Source organism: Silene latifolia, chromosome 3 (genome assembly GCF_048544455.1).
Source record: "Silene latifolia isolate original U9 population chromosome 3, ASM4854445v1, whole genome shotgun sequence".
In the NCBI taxonomy this organism is placed as follows: domain Eukaryota; kingdom Viridiplantae; phylum Streptophyta; class Magnoliopsida; order Caryophyllales; family Caryophyllaceae; genus Silene; species Silene latifolia.
In genome coordinates this window covers 147,027,477-147,047,034 of record NC_133528.1, presented here as the reverse complement: position 1 = coordinate 147,047,034, position 19,558 = coordinate 147,027,477, and the positions used below count along the sequence as shown (strand labels likewise).

Genomic DNA, 19,558 nt, shown 5'->3' with positions numbered 1-19,558 from the left:
TGAAATATCCAAAATCCATCAGTAATTGATTTTACCGACTGTTTTTTCACATCAGCAACATTTTTGTAGTGAATCGGGTTAACTTTTTAGCTACTTTTACCAAATAAAGCCTTACCATCCATCCCGCAGCAAGTATAAGCGATCCGCTATGCATTGTAATTAGAGTCGCGCTATAGTCACCTAGAATAACATTTGGGGGTGACCATATATTGAGTTTGCCATGAATTCCATAACATTTGTCATCAATTGTTGTTCTATATCCAGCAGACTACAATAAAAAAAATGAATGAAAAATATATTAATTTCGCTATTTTGTGCTATACAACAAGCTTCGAAATCAATTACTACTAAATTTCGTAAACAAAATAAAAAAGTAGTTAAATATTTTACCATAAAATTTTTTTCTTGATTATTAGTTGCACCATTTTTTGATAGTAAGAGAACTAGCAAGCAACACACAAATCTAACAAAGTGAAAATCCATAATTTTACAAATTAAATTGGGAGGGTTTGGTCATTTTATATGGAGTAGTATTTTATTAATTGTTACCATCTAATGTAAGATTTCAACTCAAAAGAGCACAATCCTTAATGGGTTAGTTTACCAAATCAACCTATCTACGATTTCACTTTATATGCAGATGTCAACTTGCTCAGTTGATAAAATAATGAAAGGCGATGTTTTTCATGACCTGGGTTCGAATCCCACCAGCATAAAAATCGCCCATAAAGCTTCGTTTACAAAAAAAAAAAAGTGATTCGACTTTCAATAAAAAGTGGTTATTAATTAAACGAAGAAATGTTTCTCTCGACGGAAATACTAATATTGACCCGAATTTGCTTTTTTGAGCTTATATTCTTGCCATACTTGAGGGCCTAAAGGATGTCTATTTACAAAAGTGTTAACGAAACAAGATTTTGTAGATCCAATGATGCTGTACAAAGACAATGTGGAGCGAACAACAAATTGCTCCAGAAGCCACCTGTGCATTGCGCATCTGACCTTAACCCGATCCATTGTATATTGCAAAACTTTGGGGTAAGAACTTATTTTCGACACTGGATACCCTAACTCATTAACAATCACATTAATTTTCGCCTCAAGAGCTTCTGCTGACTGGTTGAGAATTTGAGGAGCCCTTCTGATCATTTTCGTAACATCACTTTCACTAATCCCAGCTTTGACAAACAAATCAAATCTCTCGGGGAGTTCTTCGCCTTTACCACGACATATCTTAAGGACATTTTCTATTTCTTTTGAATTTTCTACGAAGCCAATGCTTGTTAAGAACTTTATTCTAAGATTTCTATCCCTTTGCAAACGTATTTCCTTTGTTTCTGGCACACGTTCAATTTTTGCTCCGAGGGTCCATTTCTTAAGTTCCAGAGGATTTGCCACGATGATTTGACGCAGATGTATCTTTCCAGATCTTAAATGGCAAAGAAGGTAACTTGCTTTCATTACTCTGCATGTACCAATCCACGTGAAATGTTCGCGAATAATCCTACCTATATTCACCGCATCCATCTCTATTTCAAAAAGTAGCTCAAAAGCACGCCTCAAATTCCAAACGAATTTCTCGACTTTAATTTGTGGGAATCGCAACAAAATTGAACATATATCAGATCTACTGCACCCGAATTTTAACAGGAATCCTATCAGTAATAATGCCGGTCTACGTCTACCTGAATGATCAAATAGAATCCCTGGACATCGACGACAACCCAAATACTGTAACAACAACTGTAACAAGTGATTGATTTGTCTCCAATTATAACTAGTCGTTTCGAAGAATTTTTGCTCAAACAAACTATTTTCAAACCCCAAACACTTCAATCTGCTAACCAACTCCAAGAACTCTTCATTTATACCATTAATCAAAATACAGAGATTAAAGCGGACAGCTCTAGAAATAAAATCCTTACGCATCCCTACCTGTTCAAAACCTAGCAGCTTCGACTGCAAAACCCCTTTATCATACCGAAACACTTCTCTTGCTTCTCTATAGATCTTCCCCATCTGAACTCGAGCAATACCATATTTACACAAAACATGATACTTATCAAGCAAACCAACCTCATCACTCAAAAACATCAAATTACGCGGAAGAAAAGCGCTAAACTCAGAAGGTTCCAACCCTATACTTTCAAAGAAAGGCTCAAACTCATTGATGGGATGGTAATTCAAGAAAAGCGCCACAGACCGCTTAACATAATCAGACTCGTTACCAACATTCGCAATTAGCTTTTTCACAAAATGTGGTGAGTTTTTACTCATGTGTTCGGCATCCGTAAAATTTTAGGGTTCTAGTACACAGCAAGTATTCTAACAAGGCAGCTTCAACCTTTTTTTTCACAGTAACTGGACTCTTTCGCCCACTTTCACCACTACCAAATAATCTATAACATGAGAAATTGTTATTTCTATGAATTGGGTATTTCAGCGAAGAATACAATAATTTTAATTTCGGTAAATGGATCATTTCCTAATTTGAAAACGACAATGAAATAATCTTACTCCTTCCGTCCCGATCAATAGCTATTTATTGCTTTTGGCACCAATCTCCTCCCACTTGCACATGAAGAGGCCACGGAAATAAACTGAAAATGGAAATAGATAATTATTAACTGATTAATACACCTCAAAAAGGAAACAAATAACTTCTCACCGGTGTAAATGGTGTTAATTTCGAAAATGATTAGAATGTTAATTTCGAAAATGATTGAATTGAATTAATTTATTGTTGCAGTGGAAAGGTAGGCGGAAAGAAGGGTTTGTTCTTGTTACGCTTCCTTCTCCCGGAAGAAATCTTAAAAGTTGTTGAACTGTAGAAACAATCTCACGCGAAAGTAGTTATTGAGTCCTTAATTTTAGTCGATTATGAAATTAAGTCCCATAATAAATTATCGTAATTTATTTTCGTAATTTATTTTCGCAGTACAAATTTTACTCATTTCAGTACTTTTAGCATCAAATTTTCCATTTTTCTACCCTTATTAAAACACATCAAACCTAATTCTCTCTACCTTCTCTCTATTGTTGCATCCTTAACTATCTTCAACCTCGTCCCAATTATTCAATTATGAATAATGATTCGAATATAGAACACGTATTTAATTCACTAATCAATTATTATTAATCAAATTGACTCCTTATAGCTTTATATTTTTTTAATTAGGGTTTATGTTCAATTGTGTGAGACGGTGATGGGATATTAGTGTAGTCCGATGTCACCGGCGACATGGGAAGTCATTGCCGGCAAGAAGAACGACGGTTTATCATGTTCCCGGATTATGTTCGATTTACTTTTGTAACTTAGCACGCCTGTGCATGCAGAGATTGCTTAGTTTTTTCAATTTAATATGTAGTATATGTGGTATGAATACAGTAGTGTTAATCCAGTTAGTTTTTTCAATTGAATACACTGGGTAATTATTTGGGTAAAATTAGAGAGAATAATTAGAGAGAGAAAATGAAGGGAGGGGGGAGTGTAAGGGGTATAATTGTCAATAACGTACTGCGATGAGTAAATTGTGTACTGCGAAAATCAGCACCCTTTATTTTCGCAGCATATATTTTACTCATTTTAATACTTTTTATACTAAATTTTTCATTTCTCTACTCTTAATTAAAAAATATCAAAATTAAATCACTCTAACTTCTCTCAATTGTTACATCCTTAAACCTTCTCCAAGTGATTCAATTATGATGATTATTTGAATATAGAACAAGTATTTAATTTATTAAGCCATTATAATTAAGACCTTGTTATAGTTTTTTTTAATTAGGATTTATATTCAAATTAGTTATTATTAATTAATTTGAATATAAACCCTAATTAAAAAATAGTTGTCCGACACTCCGACATTTTAGTTTAGACCACAAAATTAGAAAATTCATCCAAAATAGTTGTCCGACACGTGTCAACACGACACCGTGTCGGAGAGTAGGAGTAACGCAGCTACAAACATGGAAAAAGCCAACCCAATCATTAAGAGTCATTAAGACAAATATTTTCTAAGTTTGATATAGGGTTTTTTGTCAAACACGACCTTTAAAAAAAAAAATTCTTCCAAACACCACCTTTAAAAAAAAAGTTTGTAAAACATAACCTTTAATAAATTTTTTGTGTCAAACACGACTTTTTGGCCGAAGGACTTAACATTTTGTAATGGGGTAACTTTCAGTTGATGTTTGAGATAGCAAACGATGTCGGTTTGAGGCGTTTTTGGACTCGTTGAAAAGGTGGAAATACAAGCTTTCCAAGGGTTATCAATAATGGTCAAAGGCGGCCTTATGTGGGGTCTATTGTTGTGTAATGGAAGGCTGGTCGGAGATATTAGCGAGTGGTCGGAGATTTTTAGTAGGTCTTTTAAAGAGGTTATGATGCTTTGTTTGTTCTGAAAATTGGTATGTAGGTAGCGAGGAGTGTAAGGTAGGCTGTAGTTGTGTTGTTTTTTGTGGTTGTTTGTTGTGAGTGGTGGTTTGAGGTGAGTGAATTGACCCACAAAAAAGAAATCCTACTTTGACATTCTTTTGAATGTTTTTTACCTTCAAATTAACTCTCCTCGAACCACCACTTATAACCAACAACCACAAAAAAACAATACAACTACGGCCTACCTTACACCCCCCGCTACCTACATACCAATTTTCAGACCAAACAAAGCATCATAACCTCTTTAAAAGACCCACTAAAAATCCCCGACCACTCGCTAATCTCTCCGACCAGCCTTACTTTACACAACAATAGACCCCACATAAGGCCACGTTTAACCATCGTATTGATAACCCATGGAAAGCTTGTATTTCCACCTTTCCAACGAGTCTAAGAACACCTCAAACCGACATCGTTTGCTATCCCAAACATCGATTGAAAGTTACCCCATTGCAAAATGTTAAGTCCTTCAGCCAAAAAGTCGTGTTTGACAACAAAAAATTTGTTAAAGGTTGTGTTTTACAAACATTTTTTTTAAAGGTGGTGTTTGGAAAAAAAAAAATTTAAAGATTGTGTTTGACAAAAAAACCCTTTGATATAACTACATTAGAAGTAGAAGAAAAGAAAAGTAGTGACAGATCAGTGAAATACTGCAGATGAGAGACCACTGACCACCAGAGCTAGGAAATATAAAATACGAGTAGATGATAGAGGAAGGATAGTATTAGAACGAGGTGACAACACCAAAAGACACCTGTTGAATGAAAGTTCTTAAGACCACGCTAACCTAATTTGGTTTCAAAGGACATGAAAAGCAGGTTTGGTTGCAAGCACTCAAGTGAGTGGGGGTTTTGCTGGGTGGGAGAGGGAACAAACATTTAAAAATAAAAAGCAACAAGAAATCGGTGACGAGGGTGAGAAAATCATCCTTCATTTTTGCTTTTCAGAGATACTAAACCAGCAAATAATTAGAAAACACGAAAACGAAGGAACCAGATTTTTCCTGCTTGTCTAATATATTACTCGTTCAGTTAAACAATGTACAATACACAACAAAGCGAAAGTCGCTTCACTCACCACATAATAAATAGGAAAGTTGTCCTTCTCCTTCATATAAGTAGACTTCAAGCTGAAGCGGATCGCCGGATCATATAAATTACCCACAATGTAAAGGCCAAGATTGCTGAATCAAGCCGCGTGTGTATATCATATTCCATGACAAAACTGCAATAAAGCCTTATTGCTAGAAGAATAGCTGTAAGCTCTTGTGATTTCGGTGAGAGCTCTGCAAATCATCCAAAGAAGAATGATTTTCCGAAGATACAGAGGCACTGGACAGAAAATATTATAGACATGGCCAGCGCATATGTGATCCCTAATCATATAGTCAAGCTTTTAATCCTGATCATTAGAGAGAGTTACCTGTAAGCCATGTAAATTTTCTAGATCTGGAAGCTCAGGGAAATGAGAAAGATCAACAGAGCCCAGCTCTTCTGCTCTCCGGGCAGTGTCGTCAACTTGCAGGCATAAAAGTTTTAGTACGAGGAATGAGATCCTATGCAACTGTATAGCTACTACATCGGCAAAACATGCTGGTTTCACTGATTCTGCTTGTTTGTTGACCGGGTCCTTGACTACAATGGCAGTACTCATCACCTCATTAGTGGCGTTAACAGTCCGCATACATGCGAGAGCAGCAATGGCGAACCATCCACTTCTGCTATTTACGAATGACGGTCTTTGACAATAATCATTATCTTCTTTTGCGAGAGGAACACATAAAAAAGGTGCTGCCAGAGTAAAGGACTCCAGAAAGAGGTGACTTCGTCTACTAATGAAAGCTAAGAGGTGAATAATATTTTCTCGAAGCTCAGAACCCATCTCGAAGCTCAGAACCCATCTCATTAACGATAAATGTTAGTATCATAAGTTCAGGCTGCACATGAGTTTAGAAGATTACACAAAGCACAATTATCAAACCCAATCAAAAAGATATCTCCAATTTGCTGCCGTACTGGTCCGACCAACACCATCAAATCTACCTTTCAAACCTTTGTCAGCATGTCTGAAAAGTGAGTCAGCATATAATAGTTTTTTTCTGCAGGAACAGTTCCAAAGCCATAATTTCCAATGCAGCAGACTGACATCGATACTTGTATGCGACCTTTAGAGTGTCTGCTTCAGAGAGATTTTTTGTAATGTGAGCTTCCTCCGGGCGCATGAGTAATATTGATTCCGATAATAGTTTCCAGAACCTCTTCGATTTTCAAATAGACTCTAGAATATCAGAATACTGTGCAGCTTGTTTCCATAGTGCTTTAAAAAAAACCCAGTATATCACAAATGGTTGATGACAGTTATCCAAAATCTTTTTTTTTTGGTGAAATGTTAGTTATCCAAAATCCAGAAGTACTTCGCATGCTAAATCATGGCAGAAAATTATATAAATTTATCATATGATACCTCTCAATAAGAGAATCTGTTCTCTCAACATACAGCAGAAGTGCATCCACCAAATGCATGACATTTCAGACATGGCTTTTTGACAAGGCGGCTCATTTGTCTGTTTATGGACAACTCTAAATTCTTCTCCCCCAAAGATACCAGCTAGTAATACAGGCTGCACCATAAAATTGAAAACATATTTAAATTAACACAAGCGAGATAGAAGATTAGACATCTTACTAAAATTTAAGTATAATGCAGCATTCTATACTACAATTCAAACATACCTGGTGATTTGCAACAGAAGTAAGAAACTTAATCACAGCAACATATAGTTCTTCATTCTTCTCAGATTGCTCGCCAATAATAGTTTCAATGGAGCGTTTTAATTGGATTACCTGAAGGCAGAATAATATCATTAAATTCACAACCAGCTTAGAGTGGTTTAAGACATTACGCTACATTAGATCTCTGACAACTAAATAGGGAATAAAATTGATGGTAAGAAAATTCCCAGCTCCTTCAACTTTATGATATTTAGGCCCAGCATGTATGAAAGAAATTTCAGGAATAGGAAACTAACCTGTTTACCGCCTAGACTAAGATTTGTATTCCCAGACATATAGGATTGTAAACGATCAGCAATTGAGCACAACATAGAAAATGCTTCGGTAGCTCTAAGTTGTATTGCCTGTATAGTAATCTCAACTTGTAAAAAACTATTAACACAATAATTCCACACACGCAAAATACAGTTAGATGTTTATTGTATCATGAGAGACAATGATATTAAAAATAAAAAACATGATGAATGGTGATATGACTATATGAATGCAAAAGTGAGTTGTAACAGTAAAGCAGTAAACCATAATTAACTTTGAATGGGAGATTAGGCCAGGTAAATGACGAGTCATACAAAATAAAAACGTATAAGCAGTTAATCAAAACAGCTTAATACGCAGAGTCTGCAAGCTTCAGCAAATAATAGGTGAATGCCTCTTTTAATGAGTTCTAAAATGTGCTGAGAACAGAAGTTAAAGATAAAGCTAGTACATAACATACTTGATATCGCAAATACGACATCAGCGAGGCAACAGCTTCAACAATGGGAATCGGCTTGGTAATGATTGAAAGCATTGCTTGGTAAAATATAGGCAAGGTAGAGAAATCATCCTTCATATAACAGGGAGAAACACAGAGGTTGTTATAATATTATGAGAAAGTAAATGCAAAATTAAGTCACATTGTATCATCGCCAGAGCGATAGTTCTTCGAAAGACGTGAACCCCAAGGCCGGCCGAGAGAGAGGGAGGCAACTTACAGGCGACAAAGCATGGTGTCAGGGGTTCAAATCTCTCCAGGTTTATCCACGGAGGGTGAGTCAGGGCTACAAAGCATTTGTATTCCGTAAGCTCTCTATTTAACATAAGACCACTCAAAAAATTTCAAACTCTTGCTGAATCATTTTCAAACAGAGCCAAATATCTCAAAATTTGAGCGTGAAGAGTTTAACTCTTGGAAATGTAACTGTACCCGATGTCTGACTCTCATAGTTCATACATGATGAAATATAAACATGGCCAGCGCATATGTAATCCCTAATCATATAGTCATGCTTTTAATCCTGATCGTTAGAGAGAGTTACCTGTAAGCCATGTAAATTTTCTGGATCTGGAAGCTCGGGGAAATGAGAAAGATCAACAGAGCCAGCTCTTCTGCTCTCTGGACAGAGTCGTCAGCTTGCAGGCATAAAAAAATTTAGTACGAGGAATGAGATCCTATACAACTGTATAGCTACTACATCGGCAAAACATGTTGGTTTCACTGATTTTGCTTGTTTGTTGACCGGGTCCTTGACTACAATGGCAGTACTCAACACCTCATTAGTGGCATTACCAATCCGCATACATGCGAGAGCAGCAATGGCGAACCATCCATTTCTGCTATTTACGAATGACGGCCTTTGGCAATAATCAATATCTTCTTTTGCGAGAGGAACACATAAAAAAGGCGCTGCCGGAGTAGAGGACTCCAGAAAGAGGTGACTTCGTCTACTAATGAAAGCTAAGAGGTGAATAATATTTTCTCGAAGCTCAGAACCCATCTCATTAAAGTCTTTCACCCATGAGTTTCTGTGCTTTGCCAGTACACATATCAACATAAGAGTATGCTCGGTTTACCGTAAAGCATATAGAGAGGTCCGCCTCTTTGCGCACGTACTCGCTTCTTATCGGGAGTATTTCAGGAACGCTCAGATGATAAGCTATCAGATGGGCTTTCTCGGAGAAAAAAAAAAGAGATCATACTATCGAAAACATCGGCACATTGTGAAGTTTCTCCCAAAGAACAATTAATGGCAACAAGGACAGCCAAGCCCAATTCCCAGACAAAACGAGGCTTTTCAATCTAGCCGCCTCGCACTGTAGACTTTTCAGTCCTGACCCAGTCAGATACACCATCATCAGATATCTCAGTAATCAAAACCCCTAGAGAAGACAAGAACCTAGAACCTAGGATCATCTCACCACCTCCTCTAACACTGGCAAGTGTCAAAAAGAACTTCAGTATTACAAGAAATGATTCAAAACTACTTTTGTCATGAAGCTTGAGAATAAGGAACTGTAATTGAAGATGTTGCTTGATGACGGGGAGCCACGAGCTAGGGGTCAATAACTTCTTGATTATTAAGTCAATGGTCGAAAGAGAGATTATCAACTGATCGGGAATCTCAGTATAGCTACAGAGTAACGGCAATAGGCCTAAGCCGACAGTAGACACGTCGCCCAAGGTTTCAGGCTCGTTGTCAGTTTGAGAGCAAAATCCGACCACCAATTGCAGGAGTAGGAGTAAAAATTTTATTGCATGCTCGACTTCGGTAGCCATCAGCTGGGATTCACGTAATCCTTTTAATCCAAAGCAACTAGTCTTCAATATAACCAAACAAGTAGGTGGCGAAGTGTTGTCACCAATATATGTTGCAAGAGAAAGAAGTCATTCAGACTGCACAGCTACAAAATCAACAACTTCTTGAGGAACATCTGATGTTGCTGAGAACATTCCGACTGTGGTTTGCAGCTCCTTGCAGATTGGTTATATACTTGAAAGAATTTGAAGCTCATAATCTTTTTTCAATGTGCTCCCCTGTCTCCCAATTGACTGCAATACCAACAGTAAGAACCAAGAGCAAGTACAGAGACTTGTAAAGAAAAAATTGTACCATAGCAAGACTATAACCACATTGAACTTTAAGATGACGCTCATGTGAACTGACAAGCCAAGAAAGCAACCACTGCATTCCCGGCTGGAGGTGTTGATGGAAACCATCCATGGGGCCTAGCTTGGGCAATGAGAAGGAAAGTCCAACTAAATAAGCCTAAGTGAAATTCCATTTGTTCACCCCATTACCTCCAAATCCCGCACCAAACAAAGTGTGGTCTTGTGGACATATGCCGAGGTATACAGTTCTTGTTAACATAGTTATACATAGGACATAGTCACCGTAATAAGAGAGGCCACAGTAAAGCAGAAAACCTGAATTAACTTTGAATGGGACATTAGGCTAAGTAAATGACAGGTCATATAAATTAGTAACGTATAAGCAGTTAATCAAAACAGCTTAATAAGCAGATTCTGCAAGCTTCAGCAAATAATAGGTGAATGCCTCTTTTAATGAGTTCTAAAATGTGTTGAGAACAAAAGTAAAAGATAAAGCGAGTACATAACATACAGGATATCGCGAATATCACATCAGCGAGGCAAGAGCTTCAACAATGGGAATCGGCTTGGTATTGCTTGAAAGCATTGCTTGGTAAAATATAGGCAAGGTAGAGAAATCGTCCTTCATATAACAGGAAGAAACACAGAGGTTATTATAATATTATGAGGAAGTAAATGCAAAATTAAGTCACATTGCATCATCACCAGAGTGATAGTTCTTTGAAAGACGTGAACCCCGAGGCCGTCCAGGAAAGAGGGAGGCAACTTACAGGCTACAAAACATGGTGTCAGGGGTTCGAATCCGTCCAGGTTTATCCACAGAGGGTGAGTCAGCCTTAAGGCCTTGTTTGGATAGGAAAAAAAGGAGGGAAAGGGAGGGGAGGGGGAAGGAGGGAAAAGAAAGGAAGGGGAGGGAGAATAGAGGAGGTGATTTTCCCTCCAAATCTTGCCTATGTTGGTGGGAAAATAATTTGCCTTGTAGGAGGGAAATGGAGGGATCTATTTTCCCTCCCCTCCAAATCCCTCTACCTTCATTTTGCTATTCAAACAATGGATTTTTCATCCTTTCAATTCCCTCCCCTCCATTTCCCTCCAAATCCCTCAGTCCAAACACACCCTAAATGAGGCTCCTGGCTTTTCAAATAGTAAATCTTTTTTGATAAAGACTCCAAATAAAAGGAATAAAGAAAAGGGATCCTCGTATGGAAGCTAACAATAACAATTCTAGTTTTAAAAGGCATCCTCGTTTGGATTGGTGGATTTAAACAGAAAGGGAGGAGAGGGATTTGGAGGGACTCCGAGCCAAATCATTTTCCCTCCAAAAAAGGAAAGATTTCTAGATAAAAACTCATCTCCCCTTCCCTTCCCTTCCCTTCCCTTCCCTTCCCTTCCGTTCCGTTCCCTCCAATATTTGTATCCAAACAAGGCCTAAGGCTCTTGAACTAAAGACCAGTAATGCAGAACATAAAGCAATCAATCAATAATACTCAAGTAATTAATTAATAATTATCAATTAAGTCAATCAAATACCGTACATTCTTTACAGAAAGTACATGCTTTTTCACCTTGTCTTTTCCAGTATTCATGGTTAACAAAGACATACTGTAGACAGAAAATAATCAGATCAAAAGTAGGATGATTTACGAATATTTCGATCGAACAAAAGAAAAATTAACAAGGGTGATTTACGTACCTTAATGATAAGACAAAGACTACGATGTTTATTGTGCACTGATAGTTACCCAGAAATAAGTTGCTAATAGTGGACTCGAAGATGACACAAATCCGGAATGATCAGCAAACCCGAAATTAACCCGACACGTACTAACAAGACCCGACTCGGTATATGTTAAATCTTATCAAATAAATCGATTCATGTTTTAAAGGGGCGACTGTGAAAGATAAAAGTTTTGGGATGACTAAAATAGAAGGACATGTACACAACTAAGTTTTTTGTTTTCAACTAGTTTTAAACCCGTGCAAAAAAATGCACGGGTCATGATAACATGCGCTATTATTGGACACAGGAGTACAGGACTCAGGAGCATATAAATGGGCGTTACTAAATGTGAATGTCCTGATAATATAAGTAAGTCTATAATTGAAAATTCGACATACGTATAATTTAATTAACTTTTTTCATTCTGATGAGATAATACGGTTTTCATCATTAATCAATACTATATACTAAATCCAGAAACCAAAGGACTTCAATGTAATTAAAGAAAGTTATACAAATTAATTATACTATATAGTTTTAAATCACTAGCACCGTGTGATGGACCCGATTAAGGGATCTCAATGCAAATATTATATAGTTTGGGTTAAAATTAAATTATATAGAAGCTTGGTAATTTTTCTAAACATTTGTAAGAGACTAAAACATGGTCAATTTCAAACATGGTCAATTTTCTTAAAGTAAAATAATTAATTAAGATGGTCAATTTCCTTAAAATAAAATAATTAATTATGATGGTCAGTTTCAAGTAGACTAAAAGAAAGAAGATGCTTGGTAATTTTCCTAAATATTTATAGAAGACTAGAAGATGGTCAATTTCCTTAAAATAAAATAATTAATTAATATAAACATGCACACTTATGGTATTAATTATTATCATCATAAAATTATATATTAAATTTAAAATCTATGCAATTTTATTAAACTTTATAGTTTACTAGTTTGGATGCCCGTGCGTTGCAACGGGGTAATTAACTAACAAAAAATGGTTATAAGGTTTTAATATTTACATCTTATGTCTAATCATTTATTTAGATATGATCAAAAGTCAAAACATCTTATTTAAGAGACGCAAAAGATGTTGGGTTGATACATAAGTTCCAAGGATGCCTCATATTTATAATCATAAGACCACCATATGTTAATCTTTCGATGTGGGACAATTCTATTATTTTTATATAATCCTACATTATTTTTCAAATGTGGGACATATAACATACTAAGAAGTACACAATTTTATATATGTACAAATTATATGAAATCTATACGCTAATGATAGCATTTAATCAAATTATGTTATTTTCATAATTTTCTTAACGATATTTTTTTGCCAAATGAAATGTAAAAGTTTTTATATAAAAATTAGAAACATCACTTGAATATAATATAGGAAATAAATATTATAATAATTAAATATTATAATAATTAGGAAATAAAATACTATACTATCTGTTTATATTCTTACGTTTTTTTTTTCCATTTTTTGTCATAATTAAAATATGTACAAATGATATGATTTAAATTACATTTTTTTCCTAACACGACTTTTAAGATGTAATTGAGGAGGCAATAAAATGTATAAACAAATGCAAAATATTTATTTTGATTAATGGTTAAAAGTTATGACGTGTTTTAGTTACTCAAATGTATTGAGGCATAATAATTAACTATATTTGAAAGTTAAAATGAGTTCTACGATTTATCAAAGTAAAAAAAGCTTATTATTGATTTATTTGTGGATTCAAGATCGTTTTATGCAATACTTGATTGCATTATAATTCATAAATTTTCTATTTTAGTGCAGAGATTATCATTATATATGACACATAAATAACCAATTTATGTATATTTAGCACCCATTTTATTTTTTAATTATGATTTTGTCTTAAATAAAGTTATTATACTATCGGTTGTCTTAAAACAAACATTATAATATCACTAATATAGTAACATATAATCGCTTTTATAAATATCTACGTGATTAATATTTGTATGGTATTGTTGTAACTAAGGTTTGCCGTTAATACAAACACTTATAAGAACTCTCTAAGATAATATTTAAGCGATTCAAAAAATTTTGGGTTGATACCTCTAAATTTCAAATATGACTCCTATTTATAATCATGTGATACATCACCTCATGATAATCTTCTAATGTGGGACAATTCAACTATTTATATGTAGTATATTTACCACACCTACATTATTTTTCAATGTGGGACAAACAATATACTTAGAAATACACCATCTTTTTCGCACCTAGTTCAACATCTAACCCAGTTTTGTGACACCCCGCGATAAAGCGAAAAATATAACTAATAATAAATTAAAGCGGAAATTTATGAGATTTTAAAAACTTTTAAATTACTAGTTAAAGATTAACACGCGGGTGCCAAAAAGAAATGTAATAAATACAACAATAGACAAACTTAGGTTATTACAACCCAAGTCTAGAAAGCGGGGAAAAGATATCCCACGAATAAACACATAAAGGGTTTCTAAACTAGCAAACTAAGGTCCAAGGTTTCTCGCTAGCCCACACGTCTTCCCCACGTAAGCGTCTTCACAACCTGTCATTCATGTAAACATGAACGCCACAGTCAGTGGGGAGTAACTCAAGGTTCTCCCAGCCACAATATGTCGAAGCGAACATAACAAAGAACTAAAACAGGTAAGTCATGTAAGACACTTACAAAAGATATGAATATCAAGTTTATAATTAAACATGGCAATTAAATGAGATAGAACAAGATAGATCAACATTAGCATAATAAAGAATCAACTATTCATGTGAGACAATTAAATAATATAAAAGACAAGGATACGGTCATTTATACAAAAGCACGCATTTCAAGGAAATACAACATAGGTATGAGATTAGAATCCGAATCATGTGAAGCAGTCAAGTAAGGGATCAAATAGAAACTGTAGCCGTTACTTTTAAAACCTCTTAACAAACAAGCACATAGAACGGGATTATTAATGTCACACTCATTCTTATGGCTTGCATCTCACAATAAGTACGGATGGGGACATCAATCCCGACGTCCTTATCGCAACTAGAGGGCCCATGGCTCACCCCTAGTATCCGATAGGACCGTGACTCAGGGACGAGATGATTAATGTCACATTCATACTTATGGCCTGCATCACCATAAGTACGGATGGGAACATCACTTCCAACGTTCATACCACAACTAGAGGGCCTCTGGCTCACCCCTAGTATCCGGTAGAACCAAGACTAACAACACAAGGCATAAAAGATAGATACCAATATCTATAACCAAGCAAGACATTTACTACTCATATAAGACATCCAACTCTCGGCAGGACGGCCAACGAGAGAGGTGTCGAAAGGGTATAGTAACCAACTCTCGGCAGTGCGGCCAACGAGAGAGGTATCAAAAGAGTAACGTAACCAACTCTCGGCAGTACGGCCAACGAGAGCGGCGTAAATAAAATAAGATATCCAACTCTCGGCAGTGCGGCCAACGAGAGAGGTATTAAAAGAGTAACGTAACCAACTCTCGGCAGTACGGCCAACGAGAGCGGCGTCGAAAGAGTATAATAACCAACCCTCGGCAGAACGGCCAACGAGAGAGGTGTCAAAAGAGTATAATAACCAACCCTCGGCAGAACGGCCAACGAGAGAGGTGTAAATTAGTCAAGGAAGAAGGCATAGCATTATGACATTTTCACAAGAATACGACTCATCAATTAATCAAGTGGAATAAATCGTCGCTCGTATTTGAAATACGATAAATAAATGAGAATAAATGTGTTCCGGGTGTAATTCCAGAGCAAGTATCGTTACCACCCGTGGCTTGTAGAATAATGTCTTGAGTTGACCCCTTCTTGCTTCTATCGTTCCTCTCGGCCTCTCCTGCAACAATGAACGAACTGAGGGCTTGGCTTTGTGCCAAGCGTACTCACTCCGACGCTCAAGTCAGTAAACTTAAAGGATTAAGTTGTGTTACTTGGCTAGGTATGTATTGTAGAGAGATAAGGAAGATATTACCAGATGAATAGTGTATTTAGGTTAAGTTGTGGGATCCTTTCCTCAATGAAGGTTGAGGAGTATTTATAGACTTTCACCTTTTGTCACGTAGTGGCCAAGTGGCCAAGTGGCTAGCAGGTGGAAAGACCGTTCTACCCTCGACCGATGGACCTATGGCAGGCCGGCCGACGGGTCTTGGATATAAGTACGCGGATATGTGTCCCGGCTAGCTAGGTGCCAGGCCGAGACCCAGGTGACAGGCCGATGGATTGCATCGGCTAGGCTGTCTGATATGTTGACTTTGCTGTGGATGTCTCTGACCTTGCTCAGTATGTTGACTTGGTCAACGGTGCAGAATATGCCCCATCAATTTGCCCCCAGCGTAGTCTATGCCGTGGTATGGGCTCCGATGTATGTTGAGCATATATTCTGCACAAGTAGTTTTCAGAAAATTTTTCTGTATCGGCTTCTTCTTGTGCATCGGCGTGGTTCTTGTTAGGCCGTACCATATACCATATCCCCCCTCCACATGGATGCGTAAAGGGCATCCGATGTGGAAAAGAATATGACGCTGGCCGAGACCCGGGCTGAGAGTGCCGGTTGTTTTTGATTGCCCCCGGCCGGTGCTTCCTAGCTTGGTTGATCAGGTGGCCGGCGGAGACTAGATACCTAGGAATTTGTTGAGAATGATGAATAGGCGAAGAGATGTGAATGGGCGTGCTGAAGACGCTTGGTTACTGTTGCATCGATTGACGTTCAACTGTTGCAACGATTGACATTCTGCGGTTGCATGTCTGACACGTGTCTGCTCGCTGATTGGCTGACGCTTCATGGGCTGTTCCCTGATTGGTCCTTCTTTATGGGCTTTTTCCTATAAATAGGGCAGTGTTTCCGTGATTTTGGTCACTAATTTCATTTTCTCAAATTTTCTTCAAAATCTTCATCTTTCTAAACTTTCAAGGGTTTCCTTTTCTTCCAATCTTCAGAGTCTTTGATCCGGCGAGTGTTTTTTCTTTTAAGGTAAACAAACGAATTTTTCTTTTATCTTGCTAGTAATTTGTTGTGAACATGTCTTCTGCTGATGCCGGGACTAGTACTTCTGCGCCGGGGGGTTCCCCGTCGCGTCTTGACGAGGAAGGGATACTAGATGCCATCCCGCTAAGGTTTGGGGGCCCTAGGTCTCCTTCTCCCGTAGTCGGCCTGTCCATTCCGGAGGAAGGGGAGGATGAGGATGATGCTGATGATGATGATGAGAGGACTCCTGTTGATGGTGAGAGGACGACCATCCCGGATCATGGTGAGGCCTGCAGGACTGGCCTCGACCGTGTCTGGACAAACAAATTCGCAGGCAGTTCCGGAGAGACTCTTTTCGGAGATCATTTCTCCTTCGGTGAGGGGTATAAAATTGTTATCCCTGAGGAGGGTCAGGTGGTCTGTTGCCCTCCCCCGGGCCATATCGGCGTGTACATCAGGCATTTGGAGTATGGGCTCCGGTTTCCTTTGAACGAACACGTCATGGCCATCATCAAAGCTATGAACCTTGCCGTGGCCCAACTGCATCCGTTGGCCATGAGGACGATAATCGGCTTTGTGTGGCTCTGTCTCTTTAAAGGGGAGACCCCTACGGTCAACTTATTCCGCCGACTTCATAGTCTTCGGCCGTCAATCGCCCGAAAGGTGGGGTGGTACAGCGTGCAGACAGAGCCAGGATATGTCTCCGTAAACAAGCTTACTTCCTGCAAAGACTGGCAAGAGCGATGGGTGTACGTCCAAGTGCCGGAGGACTACCCATTGCCTCGGTCTTTCCAGAGCCTCATTTACTTGCGGTGTGAGACCCGGGAAGAGTATGAGAAATATATCTCCCGGGGTAGCAAGGTCAAGATGGACGCTTCGTTGGTCCCTCTTACTGCGGACGAGAGGCGGGCAATGCAGCTGTTTGATGCTGAGAAGGGATGGCTGCCCCCAACTCAGATTATTCTTCAGGACGAGCTGCTATGCCACGTCGGCCTCATACCGGCCCTCAGCCGTGGTGAGTAGGGTCGGTGTGAGGCCTACCTTTGCTTGTTATGTTCCTGTTTGGAGCTTTCTTACTTCCTTTATGTAACTCTTGTTTGATTTCTTGCAGATCGGTTTGGTCAGGATCTGTCTGAGAAAGACTTGGAGAGGCTGGGGCTTGATAAGGACGGGAAGGTTCTCAACCGTCATCCTACGGCTGAAGCGCGTGATCGCCGACTGGCCCCTAACGAACTCATGGACAAACAGACGAGGGCGTTGGATCAGGAGACGGCTCAAGCACGGGTTCTCGGTGGCGTGCCGAAGAGATCAAAGAAGGCAGCGTCCAAGCCGGCGGCAGTATCAATGCCGACTCCCTCCTCGACCCCAGTGGTCCAAGAGGCCCATGTGGAGGTCATCAATATCACTGAGGGGGTGGTGACCGTTGCTAAGGATCCTTCTCCGAAGAAGAGAAAAGGGCCGCCGTCCGCTTCCACCGTTGCCGGGGAGAAGCCTACCTCAGCCAGCCCTCCAAATAAGAGGGTCCAAACTGGTACGGATCTAACTTGTGGTTCGGATTTAGCCGGTTCGTTGGATATTCCCGATGACAGACTTTCTGATGTGTCAATGCACGGTGACATGGATGCCCTGTGTAAATTTTTTGTAGATCCACCATCGGCAGCCGACGTTCTGACTGAACGGCAATCGGGGAAGCAGCCTGAGAAGGCTATTGAGAAAGCGGGTGATAAAAATGTCACCGTTGACTCCTCCGCTCAGAAAATTCCTCCCACCGAGCTCGTGGCGGAGGGTGAGAGAATATATAAGAGGTTGGGGAAGTGGATCCATCTAGCCGGCTCTCACGTCATGGAGCAGGAAAGGACCATGACCCAATCTGGGCCGCTGATCGCAAAGCTTAAGCTTGATCTCTCTGCTGCGAGGGGGGAAACTGGGAAGGCTAAGCGGGATCTCCTTGCTGCCGAGAAGCGTGTGGAGGAAGCTGAGAAGCTGCTAGGGGCCGAAAGGGCCAAAGTGGAGGAAGCTGATGCCGCCACTGCCAGGATGATAGGGGAGCGGGACAAGTACAAGGATGCTTATGACGCCGTGGCTGCCAAGGGAGAAAAGTGGAAGGATCTGTTCCACAACCAGGCCGAGGCGCTCAGGGACGCGCAGGCTGCCCTTGCTCAAAAGGAGAAGGATATCGACATGTTGCAAGATGTTCTTCTCCCTAAAATGTGCGCCCAATTCCGGGACCAGGCCGAGGGGGCGACCAGGGAGGCAATAAAGAGACTCGTCCCCGAGGGCTCTTTCCCGTGGGATAAATTTGAGCGACTTTCGGACGAGATGGCGATCTTTGCGGAGGCGTGGCTGCGAGAGAAGGCGGAGGCAGCGAAGGCGGCCCAGATAGCTGAGGCCAAGGCGGCCTATGATGCGAAAGTGAAGGAGGGTGAGAGGCTGAAGTTACTTGAGAATGTTCAGTCTTCCTCAAAGCCGACCACCGAAGAGGTTGCTGCTACTGACGGAGGGCAGCAACAGGCATAGGGAGACGGGCGGTCGTCACCAGACTCACCCGGCGTCTCGGATAGCTTTAGCTGTTCGGGGCCAATTATTGAGCCTTCTCTCCCTGCCATCTTTTTGGCGCTTCAAATCCCAAGTCTGTACCCTTTTGTTTTTCTGTTTCCTCGCTTTTTGTAAAGCTTTGGTAGGTAGAGTTTAGGCTATCCTTATGGGGACG

General features: G+C 39.2%; 2 protein-coding genes across 6 annotated transcripts; both read right to left on the bottom strand.

Moving 5' to 3' along the window:
- Window positions 1–819: 819 nt before the first annotated feature.
- On the bottom strand, window positions 820–2,277 carry LOC141649906 (transcription termination factor MTEF18, mitochondrial-like). Its single transcript, XM_074458573.1, has one exon. It carries the CDS (start codon window positions 2,275–2,277, stop codon window positions 820–822), a length of 1,458 nt encoding a protein of 485 aa, XP_074314674.1.
- A 3,147-nt stretch (window positions 2,278–5,424) lies between these two features.
- Window positions 5,425–12,001, bottom strand: LOC141648347 (uncharacterized). 5 transcript variants are annotated; one of them, XM_074456905.1, is made up of 10 exons: window positions 11,793–11,999; window positions 11,635–11,701; window positions 10,611–10,721; window positions 8,529–10,039; window positions 7,946–8,270; window positions 7,467–7,574; window positions 7,171–7,281; window positions 6,902–7,058; window positions 5,861–6,613; window positions 5,425–5,723 (listed from the first exon to the last, which is right to left on the bottom strand). In XM_074456905.1, exons 5-9 carry the CDS (start codon window positions 8,060–8,062, stop codon window positions 6,516–6,518), a joined length of 591 nt encoding a protein of 196 aa, XP_074313006.1. In that variant the 5' UTR covers window positions 8,063–8,270; window positions 8,529–10,039; window positions 10,611–10,721; window positions 11,635–11,701; window positions 11,793–11,999; the 3' UTR covers window positions 5,425–5,723; window positions 5,861–6,515. The 5 variants fall into 5 exon arrangements, with proteins under 5 accessions (XP_074313006.1, XP_074313009.1, XP_074313007.1 ...); XM_074456908.1 differs by lacking the exon at window positions 11,635–11,701 and having other exon boundaries at window positions 7,946–8,056; window positions 8,205–8,270; window positions 11,793–11,998; XM_074456906.1 differs by lacking the exon at window positions 11,635–11,701 and having other exon boundaries at window positions 5,861–6,695; window positions 11,793–12,001.
- Between the last annotated feature and the right edge of the window lie 7,557 nt (window positions 12,002–19,558).